The sequence below is a fragment of the Heloderma suspectum genome, chromosome 3, assembly GCF_057233095.1.
Source record: "Heloderma suspectum isolate Gila_16-S chromosome 3, 16-S_ref, whole genome shotgun sequence".
In the NCBI taxonomy this organism is placed as follows: Eukaryota; Metazoa; Chordata; class Lepidosauria; order Squamata; family Helodermatidae; genus Heloderma; species Heloderma suspectum.
In genome coordinates, this window is record NC_139460.1 from 30,974,973 (window position 1) to 30,994,595 (window position 19,623).

At 42.9% G+C, this 19,623-nt stretch overlaps 1 protein-coding gene and 1 long non-coding RNA gene across 2 annotated transcripts; one reads left to right on the top strand and one right to left on the bottom strand.

Moving 5' to 3' along the window:
• Nucleotides 1-262: 262 nt before the first annotated feature.
• On the bottom strand, nucleotides 263-12,556 carry LOC146349487 (uncharacterized). The gene is made up of 3 exons (XR_014788806.1): nucleotides 12,197-12,556; nucleotides 7,923-7,963; nucleotides 263-1,434 (listed from the first exon to the last, which is right to left on the bottom strand). It is a non-coding gene; the product is annotated as an uncharacterized LOC146349487 (long non-coding RNA).
• A 1,093-nt stretch (nucleotides 12,557-13,649) lies between these two features.
• On the top strand, nucleotides 13,650-15,936 carry C3H11orf87 (chromosome 3 C11orf87 homolog). Its single transcript, XM_084841641.1, has one exon. It carries the CDS (start codon nucleotides 13,650-13,652, stop codon nucleotides 14,103-14,105), a length of 456 nt encoding a protein of 151 aa, XP_084697767.1. The 3' UTR covers nucleotides 14,106-15,936.
• The last annotated feature ends 3,687 nt before the right edge of the window (nucleotides 15,937-19,623 follow it).

Consider the following 19,623-nt stretch of genomic DNA (forward strand, 5'->3'; position numbering starts at 1 on the left):
TGTGGACCTACATTTACTTTAGCTGTACACTTACAAATATCCCGTGTGAAACATATGGAAAGACACTGTCATACAAGTATACTCATCAGAAAGCCAGGATTGGCTGCAGGTCTCTGTCAGATGTGCACTCAGTTATCACGTGTTTTCCTACTATGTAATGTTGTTTTTTTTGTCATTCAATCTGCTTTTAGCTACCATATTGAATATGCTGGTCCAGACCAATAAGACAATTTGATATAAGCATAACTGTAAATCTGTGAATCATTCTATAGTTTTAATGGGCCCAAATGGGCCAGAACATTTTGAACAGTTCACAGGATAGAATTCTCAGAGAAGTTTTTGCTTCTGGTTCTGTTTTATGGAATAGATAAAATGCACTGTTTTTGTTCTCTCAGTATGACTTAATGACACTATCAAGCTAAGAAAAAAAGTATGAAATCTTGAATCCATTTATGCAATTGTGTTATTAATGGGGATGCCGCTATGCACAAATAAGAGGTTTTTGGGTTAGAGTCAAACAAACAATTCTAATGATTAATAAATACATTTGTATCTTGCCTTCCTTCAAGAAGCTTAGAGATCATAGTCTTATATTCCATCTTATTCTCATAAAAACTCTGTGAAGTAGATGCAGCTATGTAGCTGCTGGTCAGAATTCACCCAGTGAGATTAATAGGTGAGCTAGGATTTGAACTTGCTTTTTTATGCTTAAGCCTAAAATAATCACATATTCTTTCCTTGTTTATTCCTGCCTCCACTTACTATTTTTTTTCCATGCAAATTTTAGATTGTAAGCTCCTCAGGGCAGGGACCTATTCTTGTGCATTCTGTAAAGCGTAATGTAAATTGATGGTGCTATGTTAGGGATGGGGAAGAAATTCATTCAATTAACATTTTAATGTAAACTTACCTAATTTTGTACTTTCAAACCTCTACGTGAACTGAAACTCAGTTATCCTTCAACATTTGCACTTCTCCAAATGTTGCAGTGGAGTTTTTCAATCAAAAAATGTGTACCAACATGTATTAGGGAAACTAATAATAAAAAATGCATTGTATTAGGAAAACTGCTTGCAAAAAATGTGTGTAACAAGAAAAGGCATGTATTAGGACAAACGTGCACAAAAAAGCTTATGAATTTCACGTGCACTTTGTTAACAAAATTAAAACTGGAGAAATTTGCAACATGCAAGATGAACTGAATTTAAGATTGGGAAAATGAGAACCAGGACAGATTTTCCCATTAATTGATTAATTAATTAATAATTCCAACACTCAATCCACCATCACCATAACTCCCATGCAGGCAATGGTATGATGTTCTCAGTGATGACAGCATTTGGCTATCTTAGGTCTTCCTCTGAACAGCCACAGCATGATCAGCAACATCTTTCCTCACTGGGGTAGCATTGATCCATAGACAGTACACCCATCCTGTATGCATGAGAATATATAGTATATACTTTAATGGAGGTATTCCTAGAATTTCTTTATTTAAAATATTTTTATCCTACCTTTCTGTCCATCAAGGACCTCTAAGGCATCTAACAGAAATATCCAAGCAATAAAAAACAAAACAAAATAAAAGCTATTATGTGAAATGAGAAGAAATGGAAAGTAGGGGAGATACAACCAAGACATCAGCAACAATCAAATCAAAGGCATATTCTGTTTGCCACCAAGCCAAAACACCTGCTGAAAAAGGACTATCTTCACCATGCCTAAAAGGAAGCAGTGAGGGAACTCACCAGAGCCCCACCCCTCAGAAGAGAATTCCACTGTCTAGTTGCCACCACTGAAAAGGCACTATCTTGTAGCCATGACATCTCAGACATGGAGCAGGTGTACGTCTCCAATGAAGTCCAGAGTGAACAGATAGGTTTTATTTAGGAATATGGAGCTGTCTTACACTTAGACTAGTGGTCTACTGGGATCTAGCCCACTTCTTCTGACTGGCAGCAGAACACTAGGGTCTCAAGCAAAAATATTTCCCAGCTTGGCTACATGAGACCCAACCACTGGAGATGCCGGGGGTTGAACTTGACACCATATCTAAACATATGCAAAGCTGATGACCACCCCCTTTCATTTATATAAAAGCACAGTGCAGGGAGTAAAAGAAAGAGGATTTTAAAAATATTTTTATTATTGGTAAAAAGCCCACTTTTTATAATACATTAAAATTCATGCTGGATGAGTTGGATAGAAAACTGTCACTGATTAGCATTCAAACTGCAAAACAGAGCCAAAAGCATTTTTGGAAATATAAAGCCTTCTCCTGTTGCTGCCAGAACATTTCCAGCAGTTTCACATCAAGGATTTTTTAAGAATGGGTGATGAAGAGAGCATAGTACCGAAACCTAAATAAAGAGATTAGAATAGGAATAGCTCTTTACACATTGGTTTTAAAGAATCAATAATAGCAAAGGTGCTGTAAAAGAGCAAGTGGCAATATACCAGAGAGCATGTGTATCAAAACGAGAGAGCCCATGGGACTAATTGAATGTCAGTCTCTGCCTTGGGATGTTCAAGCACCACCAAACATACTCTGTAACATTGGTGAGAAGGTAGCTAAATGCTCTCAGCTTTGCAGCTGGACAGCCCCTGAGACTGCTGTTGAGAGGTGAGGAATTTCTCTCCTGCGCTTGCTGTTCCTAGCTGAACCATTCACCTAGGCACCTGAAGAAAGGAGAACTGTTCTTGCAAGTGACATTCTGCTTCCCCTTTCTTGAGGTTGCAGCAGAATACAGCAAGTTCCACACACCTTCCCTCAGCACCTATTTTGCCTCCACCTTTAGGCTGGTTACACATTCAAAAGAAAACTGCAACTGCATTTGGTGAATACCAGTGGAGGCTGGTGACTCTGATGTCAGGGGTGTGTGTGAATCCACTCTGAGTTTCAGTCAGAACCCGTCAGAACTCCAAGGGAGCAATCTGAAGCATCTTGGATCGCTCCTTTAGAGTTCTGACTGGTTCTGACTGAAACTCAGAGTGGATTCACACACACCCCTGACATCAGAGTCACCAGCCTCCACTGCTGGTGGGATCCCATTTATGTAAGTGCTTTGCACAATAGCAGTGGTGCTAGGATGGCCATGTGTCCTCTTTTACAGAGGACAGTCCTCTGTCTGAAGGGCTGCCAGAGGACTGTCCTCTGTTTTGAAGGCATCCTCTGTTTGAAGGGCTGTCCCATCCAAGTCCAGCATAAAGATAAAGAACTATCTGAAAGGTGAGCTGGGCCTTGAAGTTGCCCATCCGCTGCCCCTGGACCACAGGCTGAGCAAAGCACACCATTCACCTGGTCACAGTCTTCCACCTATAGTGAGATGCACAGTATTTCTATTTAAATCATAATAATTATTTCTAAATTTGCATCTGTCCAAATAAATTAGCATATTCACATTTTATGCAGATTGGTGTCCGCTTTGGTGATGCATTTACTGTTGTTTGGTGAGTCATAAGTGGCCACCTTACCCTCAAATGGAGCTGCCATTTAAACTTTCCACAAGCCCCTCATCAGTGCTGTAGTGCTAAATTTTAAACTGCAGATGCTCATCATGACAGTCCCCAGAGCCATGCCCCCAAGGAGGGTCCAAAAATGTGTCAATTCATATCAACGAACCAGTTCTAGCAGCTTTTCATCTCCAACAGGAGCAGGTCTTTTGTAAAGCTAGCAGCTCTTAATTGCTCATTCAAGACCAAGCTACCACAAAATACTGTACATTACAACAAAGACCAATACATTGTTGCTGCTAAAATTCATTTCCTCCCAGCTACTGTGAGGGTTGCAGCTAGGATCAGAAGTAGGGTGGCAGTGGAGTCTGGTTGGGGGCTCGAGCGTGGCGGATTGCTGCCAGCCTAGGCCACTGGACTGAGTCTGTGGACTGCTGCACTTGCCCGACTCAGTGCATGCCAAGTCAGGCAAGCACGGCAGACCCCGCTGCTCTGCCCAGCTGCCATTCTGCGCAAAATGGCAGCTTGCCATTTTCCATAAAGGCTGATTTTATGCAAATGGTTGTCATAAAGAGGGCCATTTACGCAACACTGCAGGAATAAATGGTCTATTTAGACCATTTACGCCTGTAATGTTGCATAAATAGGCCTCTCTACAGCTGCTATTTATGCAAAATCAGCCTTTATGGAAAGGCTGAGCCACCATTTTGCGCAGAATGTCAGCTCGGGGGAGGAGTGGGATGCCGCGTGCTGCGCACTGCTCACCAGACACCTGCGGACTGCGCAGTGGCTTGCCACATGTGGTGAGCAGGGTCAAGTGGCTAGCGGAAGTCCGACGACCAGCACGCAGCATGGACAGGGTTGAGTTCACACATCCTTACTCATAAGTTACAGGGAATTCGGGGGGGGGGGGGCAGCTGATGTCAGTGTCCCTGCTAATCAAAAAGTGCTGGGGCTGCACCCCTGTGAGCTCTGGCTCCACTACACCATTGCCCCTGATGTAGCGCACCTCTGGGGCATTTGGGGAAATTAAAATGGTAGCTCTCAAACCCAGCTGAAGGGGAACTCAGGGCAGGCATCCATGGCGTGTCCTGCCCGGGTGCTAGACCATTAGCAGCTGCCAAAGGATGTCATGTGCCAGTGGAGGTTGGTGGCTCTGATGTCAGAGGGGCGGTGAATCTGCTCCAGATTTCAGTCAGAAGTAGTCAGAACTCTAAGGGAGCTATCTAGGGTGCAAAGCCACCAGCCTCCACTGTCATGTGCCAGCTGGGTCTGGTAAGCGTGCTGGGTTTCCTATATCAGTCTCAAATTCCTGGACTGTTGCAAATGGATGGAATTTGAGTGCTTGACTCATCTACATGTTTCATTGAATGCATCAGCCAATGCAGAAAATCACAGTTCTCATACACTGATAATTTGTTCTCAGCTTGAGGGATTTACTGTGTGTATTTTGGAAGGTGTGCATTGCACTTGACATTACTTTATCTGGTCACACACTCAGGTTGTGCTGTACAGCTGTGGGGTAGTCATAGGCCAAATTTTCTGTTTCTATTCATGCATGACACTCCTGTTGGAAGATAATGGGGTCTCCACGCATGCGTTCAAGCATAGAATTTGACCCAAACAAGTATTCACCAATTCCAAATGTCATAGTGAATGATATACAGAATTATCTCTGAACTGCACTCCAAAATTCCAAATGCGATATAAGAAACAGATGAAGGGCTGTTAACAAAATCCAATTCACATTATGGATTGTTATGCTGCAACTTCTCTGCAGCACAGGACAAAATAACAACTGCAATGCATTTGGGGTAAGGGCGTTTTTGAGGGGCTGTGTTTTATCCATTTCGTTCTTAACCTTGGTTTACTCATGCAAACCTGCCCACCCCACCATACACTGCCAAAGGAAGCCTCATTAAGCTACTCATTAAATTCTGTAAGCAATTAAGAAAATCTGAAAAGTCATCGGTAGTATACAGACTAGCTTGCTGTAATGCAAGTGCAGGGGACCCTTTTATCTGTTAAGAACTGCATTCCCTTGAGGGGAATGTGCCAGAGGCCTCATGCTAGCAGTGGGCAGGGCTGAAGCAAGCAGTGGGTGGGGTCACAATCAAAAGTGGTCCCACCCTTTTCATGTCTTCTCTCTCCTCTTGCCCCTTTCTCTGTCTTTCTGCCACTCCCTTTTCTCTCTCTTGCTCTTCCACCTTGGGTGACCGTATGTCCTCTGTTATGGAGGATAGCCCTCTATTTGAAGGGCTACCAGAGGACCATCCTGTATTAGAGGACACTCTCTATTAGAAGACACAAGACATTTGAAGGGCTGTCCTGTCCAAGATAATGAACCCTAAGAAGGGAAAGTAGGGGATCTGAAGTTGCCCAGCACCTGGGAAGCAGACTAAACAGGTAGGCACACAGGTCACCTGGTCACAGTCTTCCCCACTATGAAATCATATTTCTATTTAAATTATAGTAATTATTTCTAAATTTGCATGTATACACATGTAAATCAGCATATGGACATTTTATGGAAATCAGCACACCCTTTTGTCTTACTTGTTGGTGATGCGTCTACTCCTTTTTGGCGATGCATAATTGTCCGCCACAGTTCCACCCCACCCAGCAAGCTGCTGAGGGAGGGACAGGTCGCCCTTCCAGAGGCCTGATTACTTTCAGAGGCCTTTTGAAATTAGGCCAAGGGCCAAATGCAACCTTAGGGCGACAGGGAGCCCACTCCTGCATTATCATTCTGGGAGAAACCCCTTTCCCAGGGGACATTATTTCAGATTTCAGGGGGTAGGAAAGAGATTTCAGAGAGTGTATGCTGGGTCGGGAGATTCTGGGCAAGGTTCAAATGTTTGCTCTTAGACAAAATAAATACTAAATTGTGTATAAAACAACAACAACAATTCAGAGACCCAGCATTTTGTTGCATTTGTTGTAATAATTTTTGTATACTTCATAGCATTTATAGCAATGATGCTAATACATTTCAAAGTCACCTTTTTAAAGCAAATGAATTTGTTCCCTTTGCATGCAAATGGGCCCATTTTATTGTTTATAACAGTATTCACACACTGTCTACTAACAACTGAATTAGCCAGAAATATAGATGCACCTCAGAAACAAGCACATGTGTGTATGTATGTGTGTGTGTGGGGGGAGAGGGGGTAATGATCTCATCTGCCCCACCCCCAATGGCACCCCTGCCATTAACATCAACTGTATAACTTAAATGTGTTTTTGCAAAGTTAAGTGTTTTCATTTGCTTCTCCTTAGATCCCCCCCCCCCCCCAAGCTGGCTCCAAAACTAAAAATGACACTTGCAAGTTTGTAGTTCCCTATGAGTATGAATATGAATATGTATACAAATTCTCTATCACAGCCCATGTGATTCAGTTTCTCCTACTCGTAAAATGTCTGTTCCCTCCATTTGCACAAGCGAACAGTGTTACTGAAGTCAGACACAGAAATCATTATCTGTATCATCCCCACCATAACTCTTCTTCACCTGGTTTATCAGATTAATTAATCTTTGCCCACCGTCTGGCACAAGAGATTTACCCTTCAGCATTACACAAGACAAATGGTTTTATAAAATAAAAATAAGTACCGTGTAACTAAAATTAGCACTAAGCTTCTCAGCCTTTACTTTGACATGTTGTAAGCTGTATGGTTACTGAAGCAGGAGAGCAGCTGCGAATTAATTAACTTCTGATACCCAGGCTTACATTAACACTTTAGTCTTGGAGGTGTATGGTTCCCTCTTCTCTATGTTCCCCCACTCGATGTGGTGCAAACAGCAGAACTGTGGGGTGTGTGTGTGTGATTTTAAGTGTAGAAACATCCCCTCCTGGTGTACTTCTGCTCCTGCTAAACTGGCAGCTCTACAACTGCATTTCAGTAAGGAAGAAAACACTGAGAGATCCAGTCACAGATATCTTAGACTACAATGTCATATGCACTTAACTGGGAGTAACGTCCACCGAACACAATAGGCCACTGAACTGAGTTGACATGTATAGGATTGCACTGCTAGTGCCTTAAATGGGAGAACGAATCATCCCATAGAATACCATGCAATGGTATATATTTCAAGAAAAAACAACTGCAACATATTATATGTGGGGCTGCCTTTGGAAACTATTTGGAAACTACGGTCAGTTCAAAATATGGCCGCTTGTCTGCTAACTGGGACCAGGCAATGGGAACGCATCTCACTGGTGCTTAAACAACTGCTCTGGTTCCTGGTCCGTTTCTGGGCACCAATCAAAGTCCTGTTGCTTATCTTTAAAGACCTACATAGCTTGGTAGTGGAAGGATTGTCTGCTCCAACAAGAGCACTCAGATCATCTTTGGAGGCTGTCCTCTGGGCGCCACTCCATCCATGGGGTGTGTGTGTGACTGGAAGGAGGGCTTTCTTGTTTGTGGTGTCCCATTTATGAATAGCTTTCTCCAGAGAGGCTCACCTGGTGCTGACTCTGATGCCCTTTTGTCATCACGCAAAGACCTTACAAAAGAAAGAAAGGAAAAAACAGTGACTCGGGCTTTCAATTTTTTTTAAATAGAATTTTGGAATTGTTTTAAATGCTGCATAAATTGTTTTATTCGGATCTTATTTAATGTTGTGTGTATTTTTTTAAATTTGTTGAAACGTGGCCTGGAAATGTTTCTACTTTGAAGGATGGGGTATAAAACCACAACATAAACAAACCTACGCAATGGCAGGGTGGTGCCAAGATCAGAAATGCCACAAACGTCAACTACATAGACATTGGATGAAATAGTGCATGTGTTATTCTATGGCACAGGAAGACTAGTAAAGGTGGGACATGAATGATATCCAGTAAGATCTAAACTTCAGAGCTATGTGTATACTATGGGAGCACAGAATATGATACTGCATTCAGCTTCCTGAGAATCTCAGTTTGCTTGCTTGCTTGCTTTCCTTCTTTCTTTGTAAAGGACGTTTGTCACCCTTATGGCAAAGATATGCTTGAGACTGTGAGCAGGCAATACCTAGTGAAATATCAGAACTCAGAGAGTACTTCCTGAACCAGATCTCCAGTGACCTATATAGCTCCTTGCCACTCTCCATGGCTGGCAAAACCAGATTAAAGTCTGTCAAATAGTGTTGTTGTTTTTTTTTTAATGTAGAAGAATAAATTGTTCAAATTAAGATACATTATGCACATTTTCTCAGTTTTACAGGTCACATAATTCAGCTGTCCTTGGCACAGTTTGGTGTAGTACGCACAGCCTTAATTAGCTCCTGCAGTGCTGACAATACTTTTACTATTCTTATGGAGCATTTGGCCTCACAATGAAACCCACATATGGGTGCTGATGAGCCTGTTGTTGATTTAGTCAAGCATATCAGAATACAGTTTGAAGGCTCAATGTCTTATGAACAAAATAATTCTGGAAATGTATTATCCAAATCATTCTCTTGTACAAACAATAAACTGTCAAGTCTCCCAGGACATTCTATATTTGACCTGAAAGTTGCCATTCTAAAAATAAATACATACATACATACAACTTGGAATTTTGGAGGGAGGCTCCAGGATAACACTTCATGTGCCTGATGAAGTGAATTTCTAGTCTATGAAAGCAGGTGTGTTAGTCTTTAAGCTGCCACAAGACTGTTTTTGCTGTAACAGACTAATATGGCTACCCCTCTGGAATTGGTCTGCATGTGTCTTTTTGGTCATCAGTATTAACAGGCATCGTATTTTAAACGTTTGAAAATTGTGCCACCAAATGTTTGCCTTCCTAATGATGCGTTCCACTCACAACTCAGGATTTGCAGAGATCTGGGAACTCTGAGTTCCATTGCTTGGAATCTCTGCATATAACACACAGTAAAGAGATGGAGAGTCATAAAAGGAAGAGAGATCCCACTAGTGTAACACAAGAGCTCTCACTGAACAAGCAAATAAGAGAAAGAAAGAGGGGAGAAGAGGAAAGAAGACTTGATTATGAATGAAACTCTTTTTGCCTTAGATGAAAGGGAGAGGAGTGGCATGGTTTGAGGAAAAAATAGTTCAATAACTGTTTTGGAAGTTCAGCAATGGAAAAGGCATAGAGCAGTAGCAGTACAAACCAACAAACTCTTCTGGAGCGGATGTATCCACACACTGCCCCTAAAGAATACACCTACCCACCCAAGGCAAGCAGGCACTTCATACTCTTCCATCTCTGTGATCATGTTATTTGTGTAGGTCCATCTGCCTCCTCCAAGCATTTTTAAGATGTTTTTGTTTAAGAAGCTGTGTGTGTGCACCACTGCTGGAACATATAGTAATATATTTATTTTTTCATTTTCAGGACACTCTAGAAATAAAATTGGCAATGCTTGCTTTTTATATAAGACAGTTGCTCTACACTGCTACAGATGGAGAGGCAAGTGGACAAGTTATGTTAAAATGTGGGATTGCACACCATATTATGGGATCACACCTGAGTCTACTTTCAGGAAATTATGGGTCAGCTTCCAGGGTAGACACCTGAAGAGGCCCTTCCTCTGCACTACCAAGAGGGGTATGTGATGACATTTAAACCACAAAAAGCAGTGGAAGAATCCCAAGTGATAATTACAGAACTTTAAAAATGCACATGTGATTTCATCCAGGGGTGCTTCCAGATGAAGTGTTTAGGGTGCCATCACCCTGTCTCATTCACAGAGTTTTAGAGGGTAGTGGTGTTCCAGACATCATGAACTTCCACTTGTTATCCTACTGTGTTTTCCCACCATTTCTTCTATCATTTTTCTCACTGCAGAAAATCTGTTTGGGAGAAAAACATGGAACAGTTGCACAATGCCTTCTGATTGGTAGTGCTAGGAGCCCTCCATCTGGAAGGGCTACAACGAAAGATGGGGAAGGGTCCACATCTTCATGTGGACTATCTTTTGTAAATTCCAAGCACAAGTAAAGCACTGACCACTGAGAAATGGGCTGTTAGTCGATTAACTGATTAATAATCAATTAATCAATTCAAGCTCTGAGCACAGAACGAAGACCACATTCCAGTTCATCAGGAAAAACAGTTGGTTTGTATGCTAAAAGGTCTCCTTCCTTGATTATCAGAGGAAATATCTCATGCTGTAAACTGAGAGGCTGTGAATGCAATGCAGGAGATGCAGGAAGCACAACTGCCTTATGCTTCCTGTTCTCTGAGTCTTCGTAGCATCAGAAGTAGAACATTCTTGTATTTCTCTTTGCAATCAGTTGTGAAAGCTCTCAGTGGGGAGAGCATGTGCATCTTACCTGCTGGGGTTTGATGCTGAAGTTCTACTTCAGAAATTACAAAAAAGCAGTGCAACAAGAAAGAAGAGGCATTTGTGCTCCAGTTCTCCCTATATTAATTTTGTAATATTTGAAGCTGCTCTCTAGTTCCCAGCCATATCAGTACCTATGAGGCCAACACTGACAGTATTGTGAGCAATATATAGTAGAGAGATAAAACCTCAGTGAAGCAGAGCACCAAGTTCCCCACTCAGTAGATGCTCAGGAATTACATCCATTATTCTCCCACCACCAAATGTCAATTCCTATCTCTGTTCATTGAATACCATTTGCCAAAACTCCTCTTCCTGATGCTGTCCACCAGCTTGTTTCACTTCCTAAAGTATATCCCAGGCAGGAAAACACTGCAAGGGCAGTAGAGAAAGGGCTAGACTAGAACTGATGGGGCCATCATGCATGTTCACATAAAGCGGGGTGTGTGTCTTTCTTTAACAGTCAAAGGAGGGCATGGGAGAGGGATGCTGAACCCTCCCACTCACGGCGTCTTATCTCTCTGCAGTTGGTTGGTCCACTCATTTTTCCCCATCTGTAGATCTGGTACCAGTCCAGAAGAGAACTGGTTAAGGACAGGGGTGCTTTAGAGTGTGGGGTACCTGAACTGCCTTCTGAGGCAACCATTGTGTGTGCTGAACTGGAATGCTTTGCCTGACACTGCAAACATGAGCTTGCTCATACTAGCTTCCCTGTGCAGCCCTTACATCAGTCTTCTGCAACCTGGTGCCCTTCAAATGGGTCAGACTATGTCTCCCATCATTATGGGAGATGTAGTCCAGGACAGATGGAGGGCACCAGGTTGGGGAAGGTTGTCCTATATCCTAACCTGCCAGAACCTCCTGGGTACTATTCCTTGGCCCCAGCCCCTAGGCCCCAGTTTTGAAATTAGAAGTTGGCAGTCCTAGAGATTATGGGTCTGTCAGGTGACACATACCTCCTCTCTGCCCATGGGGGAAAATCAGTACAGTACTGCTGAACTCAATGGGACATACTCCTAAGTAGAGACATACCTGATTGCAATGTAAGCAACAACGTCACTGCAGCCTTTTAATGCTGCTCCTGACGTGGGGTCCTCTTTTTGCCTACAAAACTTTGGCCCTGCCTGGCAGCTTTTGTTTTAAGAAATTAAAACACTGGGGTCTGCTATGGGACTGTAGGTTTTAGGGCACAATCCTATACATGTTTAGACAGAAAAAAAAAGTCCTACAACCCCCAGCGTTCCTGTTGCAGGACTTTTTTCTATCGAAACATGCGTAGGATTGCGCCCATTAGACTCTTTAGAGCTTGAATTTGGGTAGCGGCGGTGAAAGGGGGCTTGTTTAGGCGACTGGGTAGGGGTGGCGGATTGGGTAGGGATAGCATTATAAATGGGATTTTAAAACGTACAGGTTCGCTGTTTCGAAGTGATTGTGGATCGGGAAGGGCCGGATCTTGCTTACTTTATGAGGGGCTGTTAAAGCTTGCTTGGCCGAAGCGGTGATGGATCGGGTAGGGGCGGCATTACAAACGGGCATTTCTTTTGTCGCTTTTCCATCTGGAGGGGCGTCGTTCGGCTGACGTGAGTTTGAGTTGCTTGCGGGCGGCGGGGAAGGGCATTTTAGGCGGGATTTAGCATTGACTTATTTCGTGCCCGGGCGAGGCAGCGCGCAGGCGGGAGCGCGGCAGCGAGGGCGGCGGCGGAGCGACCGCGAGGGCGCGCGTGCAAGCGCTCGAGGGGAGCGGCCCTGCCGGCCGGGCGGCCCTGCCCCGCGGCTCGGCCCTCACCCGGGTCGCCGCGCCGGGGGAGAACGAGGCGCCTCAGCGCCGCCGCCGAGCGGCGGGAAGCGGAGCCCAGTCAGAGGCATTGCCCGCGTGACGTCACCGCCCGGGCTGGCCATAGGCTGCGCGCTGGGCGGACTGGAGCGGCGGCTCCGGCGCTGCCCGCTCCATTCAGTGCTTTTCGCAGCCTCGGTGCGACCGCGGCGGCAGTTGGGGGCTCCCTCGCAGACCTCTCTTCCCCCCGTCACCCACCCGCCGACACACACACGACGGCCCAGGTAAGGAACGGGGGAGGGGGGTCTCTTCTAGTTCCGTCGCAGCTCGCCCCCTCCGCCCCGAGGCAGGGGCTCCCCTTCCGAGCAGCCTGCTGCCGGGTAGCGGCCGTGCTGGGCGGACGGCGTCGTGGTGGTTGCCAAGGGGAAGCCCCAGAAGATGCACACAGTAGAAACCTGCACAAGTCCAAACTTTGCCAGGCTCTTTAACTTGGGATTTGGGGGGGGGAGAGATGGGGGGTCAGGCGGTAGAGTACCACGCCGCTGAGTAATTTAAGAAAATGTGGCTAACAATGCAGTCTATTTAAAATACGTTTAATCCGTCCATCAGTCTAGCATCCTGTCCCACTTCTCTCTCTCTCTCTCTCCTGGGATGTGGAGACAGCTGGGATTTATATTATGCAGTCCTCAGTTTCCAGGGCACTGCCTTGCATTTTTAAGTCTCTCCATCCACAGTAGATTGTGTCTCGTTATTCCAAGTGCCAGCACTGAAGGGTGTTTGTATTTAGACTGGGTTCTTGTTTGTTTTTTTCTGGAGAGGTGGTGGAATATTGTGCTGGAAGGATTAATGCTGGTTGCCGTGGGGCGTAAGGGGAAAATAACAAGACAGTGAGGTTGTTTTGGCCAGTGTCTTGTTGCTTTTTGTTTGTTTGTTTTAATGCTAACAAAGACTCATTCTTCTCTTATTTTTCAGGCTGGATCTTCATTTCCTCTAGTGAAAGAAAGGGAGGGAGTGTGAAGGACTGTATTAAGGCAAAGGCATTTCCCGAACAAGTGTAATATCATCGCCAGCATCCTAGTACGAGCATCTGCAGCGAGAGGACAGAGGACAACGATCCCCGTCTTTACAAAAAGCTTCTCAATGAGTGCCAAGCTCTCCAAGGAGTTGAGGCTGTCCCTGCCGACCTGTCTCTTCAATAGGACATCTGGCTCTTCAAATGCAAGCAGCACCTGCATCACGCAAATGGGGCAGCTCTTCCAGTCTTTCTCTTCCACTTTTGTTTTAATTGTTCTGGTCACCCTTATCTTCTGCCTGATTCTACTCTCCCTCATTACTTTCCATGTCCACAAGAGGAAGATGAAGAAACGGAAAATGCAAAAGGCTCAGGAGGAATACGAACGGGACCACTGCAGCAGCACCAAGGCAGGCGATACATATGAAATTCCCCAAGGAAGAGAACCGTCCAGGCTAGGAAGAACCACCCAGGATTCTAGTATCCAGTGTACTTCTGCCCCAGAACCTCAGAACACCCATCCCGAAAGGTCATGTTTGGACACAGATACTCCAGGGCTTTTGCAAACAGTGGTATTGTCTTGATTTTATTCATTGATTTTGTGGGGACCTCACCAAAAGACACTATTTGGTGTTTGTACATATTTGAGTGGTTATTATTATAATCCTGAAGAAAACAACGACGACAAAATTATTATTATTATTACTATTAATAATGAAAGAACCAGTGAACCAGAATTCAAACGTATGACAAATTGCATTGCATTTCTCACTGACTTTTTGCAAAGGGAAGGATGTGTCTTCATTTATTTATTTACCATTTTGGAGAAGACAAGAAAAAGCTGCACAGCGCTACCGAATATAAAATAATCTTCCTGAAAGAAATTGTGCAGCCAGTACAATTGTGATGTACATATATAAGTGAGCCAAATTATATAGAACAGTGAATCTGTATTTCTCTACCCTCCTTTATTGGGAATTATGCTTAACTGTAACAGTATTTAAAGGACCGTTTTTAGATCAACTGCCAGTAATGAAAATGGGAGGGAGAGCTAAAGGGGGGAAGGTGTAACAGAAAGGGAGAGATGACTTCTAAAGGTGCATTTGGAGTGTTGTCTCAGTAGCGGGGGTGGTGGTGGTGGTGCCCATTTTGCAGTGAACGAAGAACGTGCTGACCTTTCTGTAGGGTTTAGCATGCCAGTAGTTGTTCTCTCTTCCTCTTTTCCAACACAACCACTCTCCTTTTTAGAGATTGTCTTTTGTTTCATTTTGAAATATCTGCCCCTGCTTAAGCGTAAATAAGTAAAAAATGACCTCCCACTGCCCAATGCTAATTCTCCTTCTCCTCCTCCTCCTCCTCCTCCTTCTTCTTCTATTATCTCTTTCTTTCTCTGCAGTATTACATACCTTGCACCCTGCAAAGCAGCGAATGCCAAACAGTTTAGCTATGCTTCTATATCTATATATCTATGGGAGGGAATGGGGTTGTTACTCCACAGGAATGTTTTGGGTTGTATCTTTCTCTCTAGGCATTTTTCAAGTGTAACAGCCATTTTCTTATATTAAATCTGGAATAAGATACCATTTGTGGTGACCAAGACCAAGGTGATGTTCAGTAACTTATTTTATTATCAGATCTTTTAAAAAGTGATCACACTGTTGGTATTGTAGGAAATCCATTTCATGCTAAATCTTATGCACCTTCTATATCTTCTGGTTGACTCTCACTCACAGTTTGCCTTCCTCAAAACTGAGTTTAGCATTAATACAGTATGGAGCTGTCTTCTACTGTTCTTAGTGGGATATATCTTTGGCATAACACTATGTGATGACAGCATACCACTCATTCCCTCCTTCCTGCTCTTGTGAATCCAGACCCTTAGGGATGTGTGCCAAAATGCCATCTATTAAAACACAGTCAAATATTTCAAATGAGACTGATGTGATTTTCCCTATGAGAAATAACCATAAATTACTTGAGGAAAGTGAGTGAGTGGCTGCCTGTGCTGTATGTTATTAATATTAATAACAGAGGGAGCAATCCTGCATAAGTTAACCACTTCTGAGTTCTATTGACTTCAATGGATGAGAGTTAAGTATGTGCCTTATACTGCAATACTGTATTCATTTACGTAGGAGTAAGTCCCATTGAACAAAGTGAGATTTCTGAATAAACATTCATAGGATCATGCTGTCAGGAGTCTTTGTTTTTACTTCTGAGTAAACATTCATAGGACTGTACTGTCTCCTCTAGAAGTTAATGGGACTTACATGTGCTTAACTTTTCCTGGATCATGCCCAAAAGAGTTTTGTGGTTTGGCAGAGGGTTGCAATTCTTATCTCATTTATTTCAGTCGAAAGAAATGCAGTTGATTTGGCTTAGCCATTACTTAATAAATAATTGGCTATTATTCTTTGCTGCAAGTACTTTAAGTGAGTGAGCTATTGTATAAAATTCCTAAACTCTCTTGTGTTCAATACCCAGCAAGATGGAATCTCTTAGGTGCATGTTAATTAATAGCAAAACAATGAAGAAAAATAAATGGAAGAGGACATCTTTTAGATACACATTAAAAAGTAAAGACTAACTGGATGCCATGTTCTCACTATCTTTAATTTATGTTTTTCTGCACATTCTCTCCTTTCACCCCAAGCGATGGTAGAAAGCGTAATTCTTTTAGCTTTTTAGAGCTAGCTATGCTCACTTAGATAACTTGATGATAGGCTGTAGGAGATGATTGTGGGAGCATTGGGCAGCACAGCAACTTACGTTGCAATGCCATTGAGGCATCAAAATGCAAAGACTTGGGCTCATTGTATCTATTCCATATTTTCTCCCTCTTCTTTTCCTCTTCCGCTCTTGGCTAATTAGATGAAAAATTGTTGCTGAGCTAGAATGTATGCTTCCAGTGCTTTTAGACAAGTGCTCTATCATCTAGCCAGAGGTAGCTTGTTTCAGAAGCTCATGATGGTGTATCATGCCAAATATACCTTAGTACTGGCAATTATGTTTTAAGTAATGCAGTTATATAAAACTGGCACCTGACACCTTTCTTCAATAGATGCAATTTATTTATTTTATGATCTCGGAAGCTAAGCAGGGTCAGCCCTGGTTAGTACTTGGATGGGAGACCGCCTGGGAATCAGGCTTCCTGCATTGAGCAGGGGATTGGACTCGATGGTCTTATAGGCCCCTTCCAACCCTATGATTCTATGATCTATGACATTCATTCCATTCTTCTAAAGCATGGTGCCCCATTTTGCAGGATATGCCTGCAATTTGAAGTGGAACACCCTAGGGACAGGTTTATCACCTTAGCGAATACTACGCCACAGTTCCATTGAAACAATCCAGCTGTGACTGGCTGAAGCCCCATTACATTCAGTGGGACTTAGACTTAGTTGGCAGAAAGAGCAAGGTAAACCTGTGCCTGGGCTGTACCACTTCAGATGGCAGGTGGGGGCTCATAGGAATGGATGGCCCTCCATACAGAGATACTTCACATATTGGGCAGAATCAAAATGTAATAAAGAAATAATAAAAATACGAACAAATCGAGAACTAGATTCTGGGCAGAAGGGTTCTAGTCTCACCTTCTCCCCAAATAGTGTTTAATTTTTTTGGATGGAGGAACATCCAATCATGTAAGATTCCACTTGCAGTCTGAAGTGGTATAACTGGTTCACCATGTCAGTGAGAACTAGGCTGGTATTGCTACTACTCCATCTGGACTGTGATCCGTGTGTGTGTGTACATGTGTACCAGTAAGCTTTGGTGTACCTAAAAGTGTGGGTTGTGGATAGGATTATTGGGCATGATCCCGCTGAAGTTAAGCACATCCAGACCCCACTGATATCAATTAGAGAGACTTAAGCTGTAGTCCTATACCTACTCATCTGGGAGTAAGGTCCATTGAACTCATTGGCACATAATTTGAGTAGAGATCTATAGGATTATGCTGTTAAGTATGTATATACTTAACTCCCATTCAAAACAATGATAGTTATAAGTGCTTATCTTTGGCTGGATTGTGCTCATTATTTTGCTTCCATTAGTTTTGTGCTTTGTTGTTATGAACACATTTATGTTTTTCATAATATCCAAACAGTATGAAGTTGCAGATCACTCCATTGCATTTTAGACTGAGGATTCTGCCCTCGTGTCTGAAATCAATAATTTGCTTTCCTCTCTTAGCCACTCAGTGCATGCAATAATTCCCCAGAGGTGCACTGTCTATCAGACCTTATTGCAATTATAAAATTGTGCCATTTGTGGGGAAGGGTATAAAGGGATACTTCAGGGCACAGAAACAGCTCTGCATTTTAAAACGCAAATAATAATTCATAGCATCTATACATTAGCAAAAATCGCCTGCTTTGTTAGATATCCTTGATTTGTAATATCCCTGCTGGGATTTAAATGAGCTAGTTTGTGATTAAACTTTCAAACGTGACTTTATTTTGCAAGAATGGAGAGATGTTCTTTTATTTAAAGGTTTGCTTAAAAATAAACAGCAATACAGAATGCATACACATACACACAGGAAATGATGGATATTAGAAATGCAACGAGGGCATTCAGCTTACAACAATAGTTCTAGAAACTTTTAAGTATTGCTTCAAGGGTTGATTTTTGAACAGGTTTGGGAAAGTGAGATGATGGGAAGAGGATGTGTAGGTTTTGTTTTAATTTCGTGTGGAACAATGTGCCCTCTGAAGAGTGTTTTTTTGCTAGAATGTTTTTTTTCAATGGGACTTGATGCACAGAGATTCTGTCAAACCAATTGCTTCAAAACCTTACATCTGCAACTAAACTTCTCCGCTTATCATTCAGTATTAATAAGGTGGATGATTCTTTCACTTTGAATCAGAAGAGCGAGGAAAATGGTTTACATTACATGTTTGAGGAGTCTAACAGTGGAATTCTGTGCTTTTTTTACTCAGGAGTAAGTCCTGCTATGTTTTATTAGGCTTCCTCTCAGATACATCTGTTTACAATTGTAGTATAATGGTGCAATTCTATGCAGTTTACTTGAGAGCACATTCCATTGAATTAATTAGGGCTTGCATTTGGGTATTCATACAGAAGATTAGGTTGTAAGGTTGTAAGGCTGAAAGGTGATGATAGCTTTTAAGAGGCCAAGGTTGCAGTCTTGTGCAAATTTACTTGGGAGTAATTCATAGAGTGAACTAAGTATTTACTTCTGAGAAAATATGCTCAGGATTGTGCTGCTAGAGGTTGTTGAATAGCACTGTCATAGCCTGCGGAACACATGTTTTTGGTGTCTCGCTGCATTCTGTGTTCAAACTGGTGTTTTTTGTAGTGCTTTGAGGTATACACCAGGAAGGCCAAAACAAACCCCTGGAAGTGTGACCACATTTTGGTGTGATACTTAATGGATAGTGCCCATGAGGAGTAAGACATTCCCACGGCAATGACTAGCATGTTTTAGAAATGTTGTAAAATTTTATTTTTAGTTTGTATGTGGAAAATCTGTTGTATTTTCACAGATACACCCATGTAGGCATAGTTCAAATTACTGGGGGTAGGGTTGGCAGGTCTCTGTGTTACAGTTTTTTGACAACCCCTTAGGTGCTATTTTTAGAAGGCTACTGAAGAGGAGAATGATTTTGTAAAAATTGGAGGAAGTAAGGGAATGAGGGTTGTAGACTTCATGGCCACCCCTATCTTCTTTTTTCATATTTTAAGCACTGCATGCAGCCCTTTAAAAAGAGAGGGAGGAGGATTCTTATTGGGGGGTGTGGGGGTGACATTGGCTAAATCAGAATCCCGCAATCTGATTAAGTCAGTTTCGCCACACCGTTGACATGAAGCAAATGCGATGTTCTCTCTGTTGTGGGGATTATATTCCATTTCCTCCCTCTATTTATGTTTGTAGAGCAGGCATATAACCTTTGAGCCAGCAAGAGAACTGGGCTCACTAGCCATGTGTTTTGGCATGCCCTCTGCCTGGCAGTATCCCTGTTTTTTGCAGTTCCAAACAAGCAGCAAAAACCAGGAAGTTAATCACATGCCTGGCAGGCTAGATACATTGCATGGTGGACTGAATTCAGGGTGATGAAGCAATGCAGGTCTGCTGTG

Excerpts from the sequence above, each read along its gene's own strand:
- C3H11orf87 (XM_084841641.1), top strand. The coding sequence starts at position 13,650 with ATGAGTGCCAAGCTCTCCAAGGAGTTGAGGCTGTCCCTGCCGACCTGT.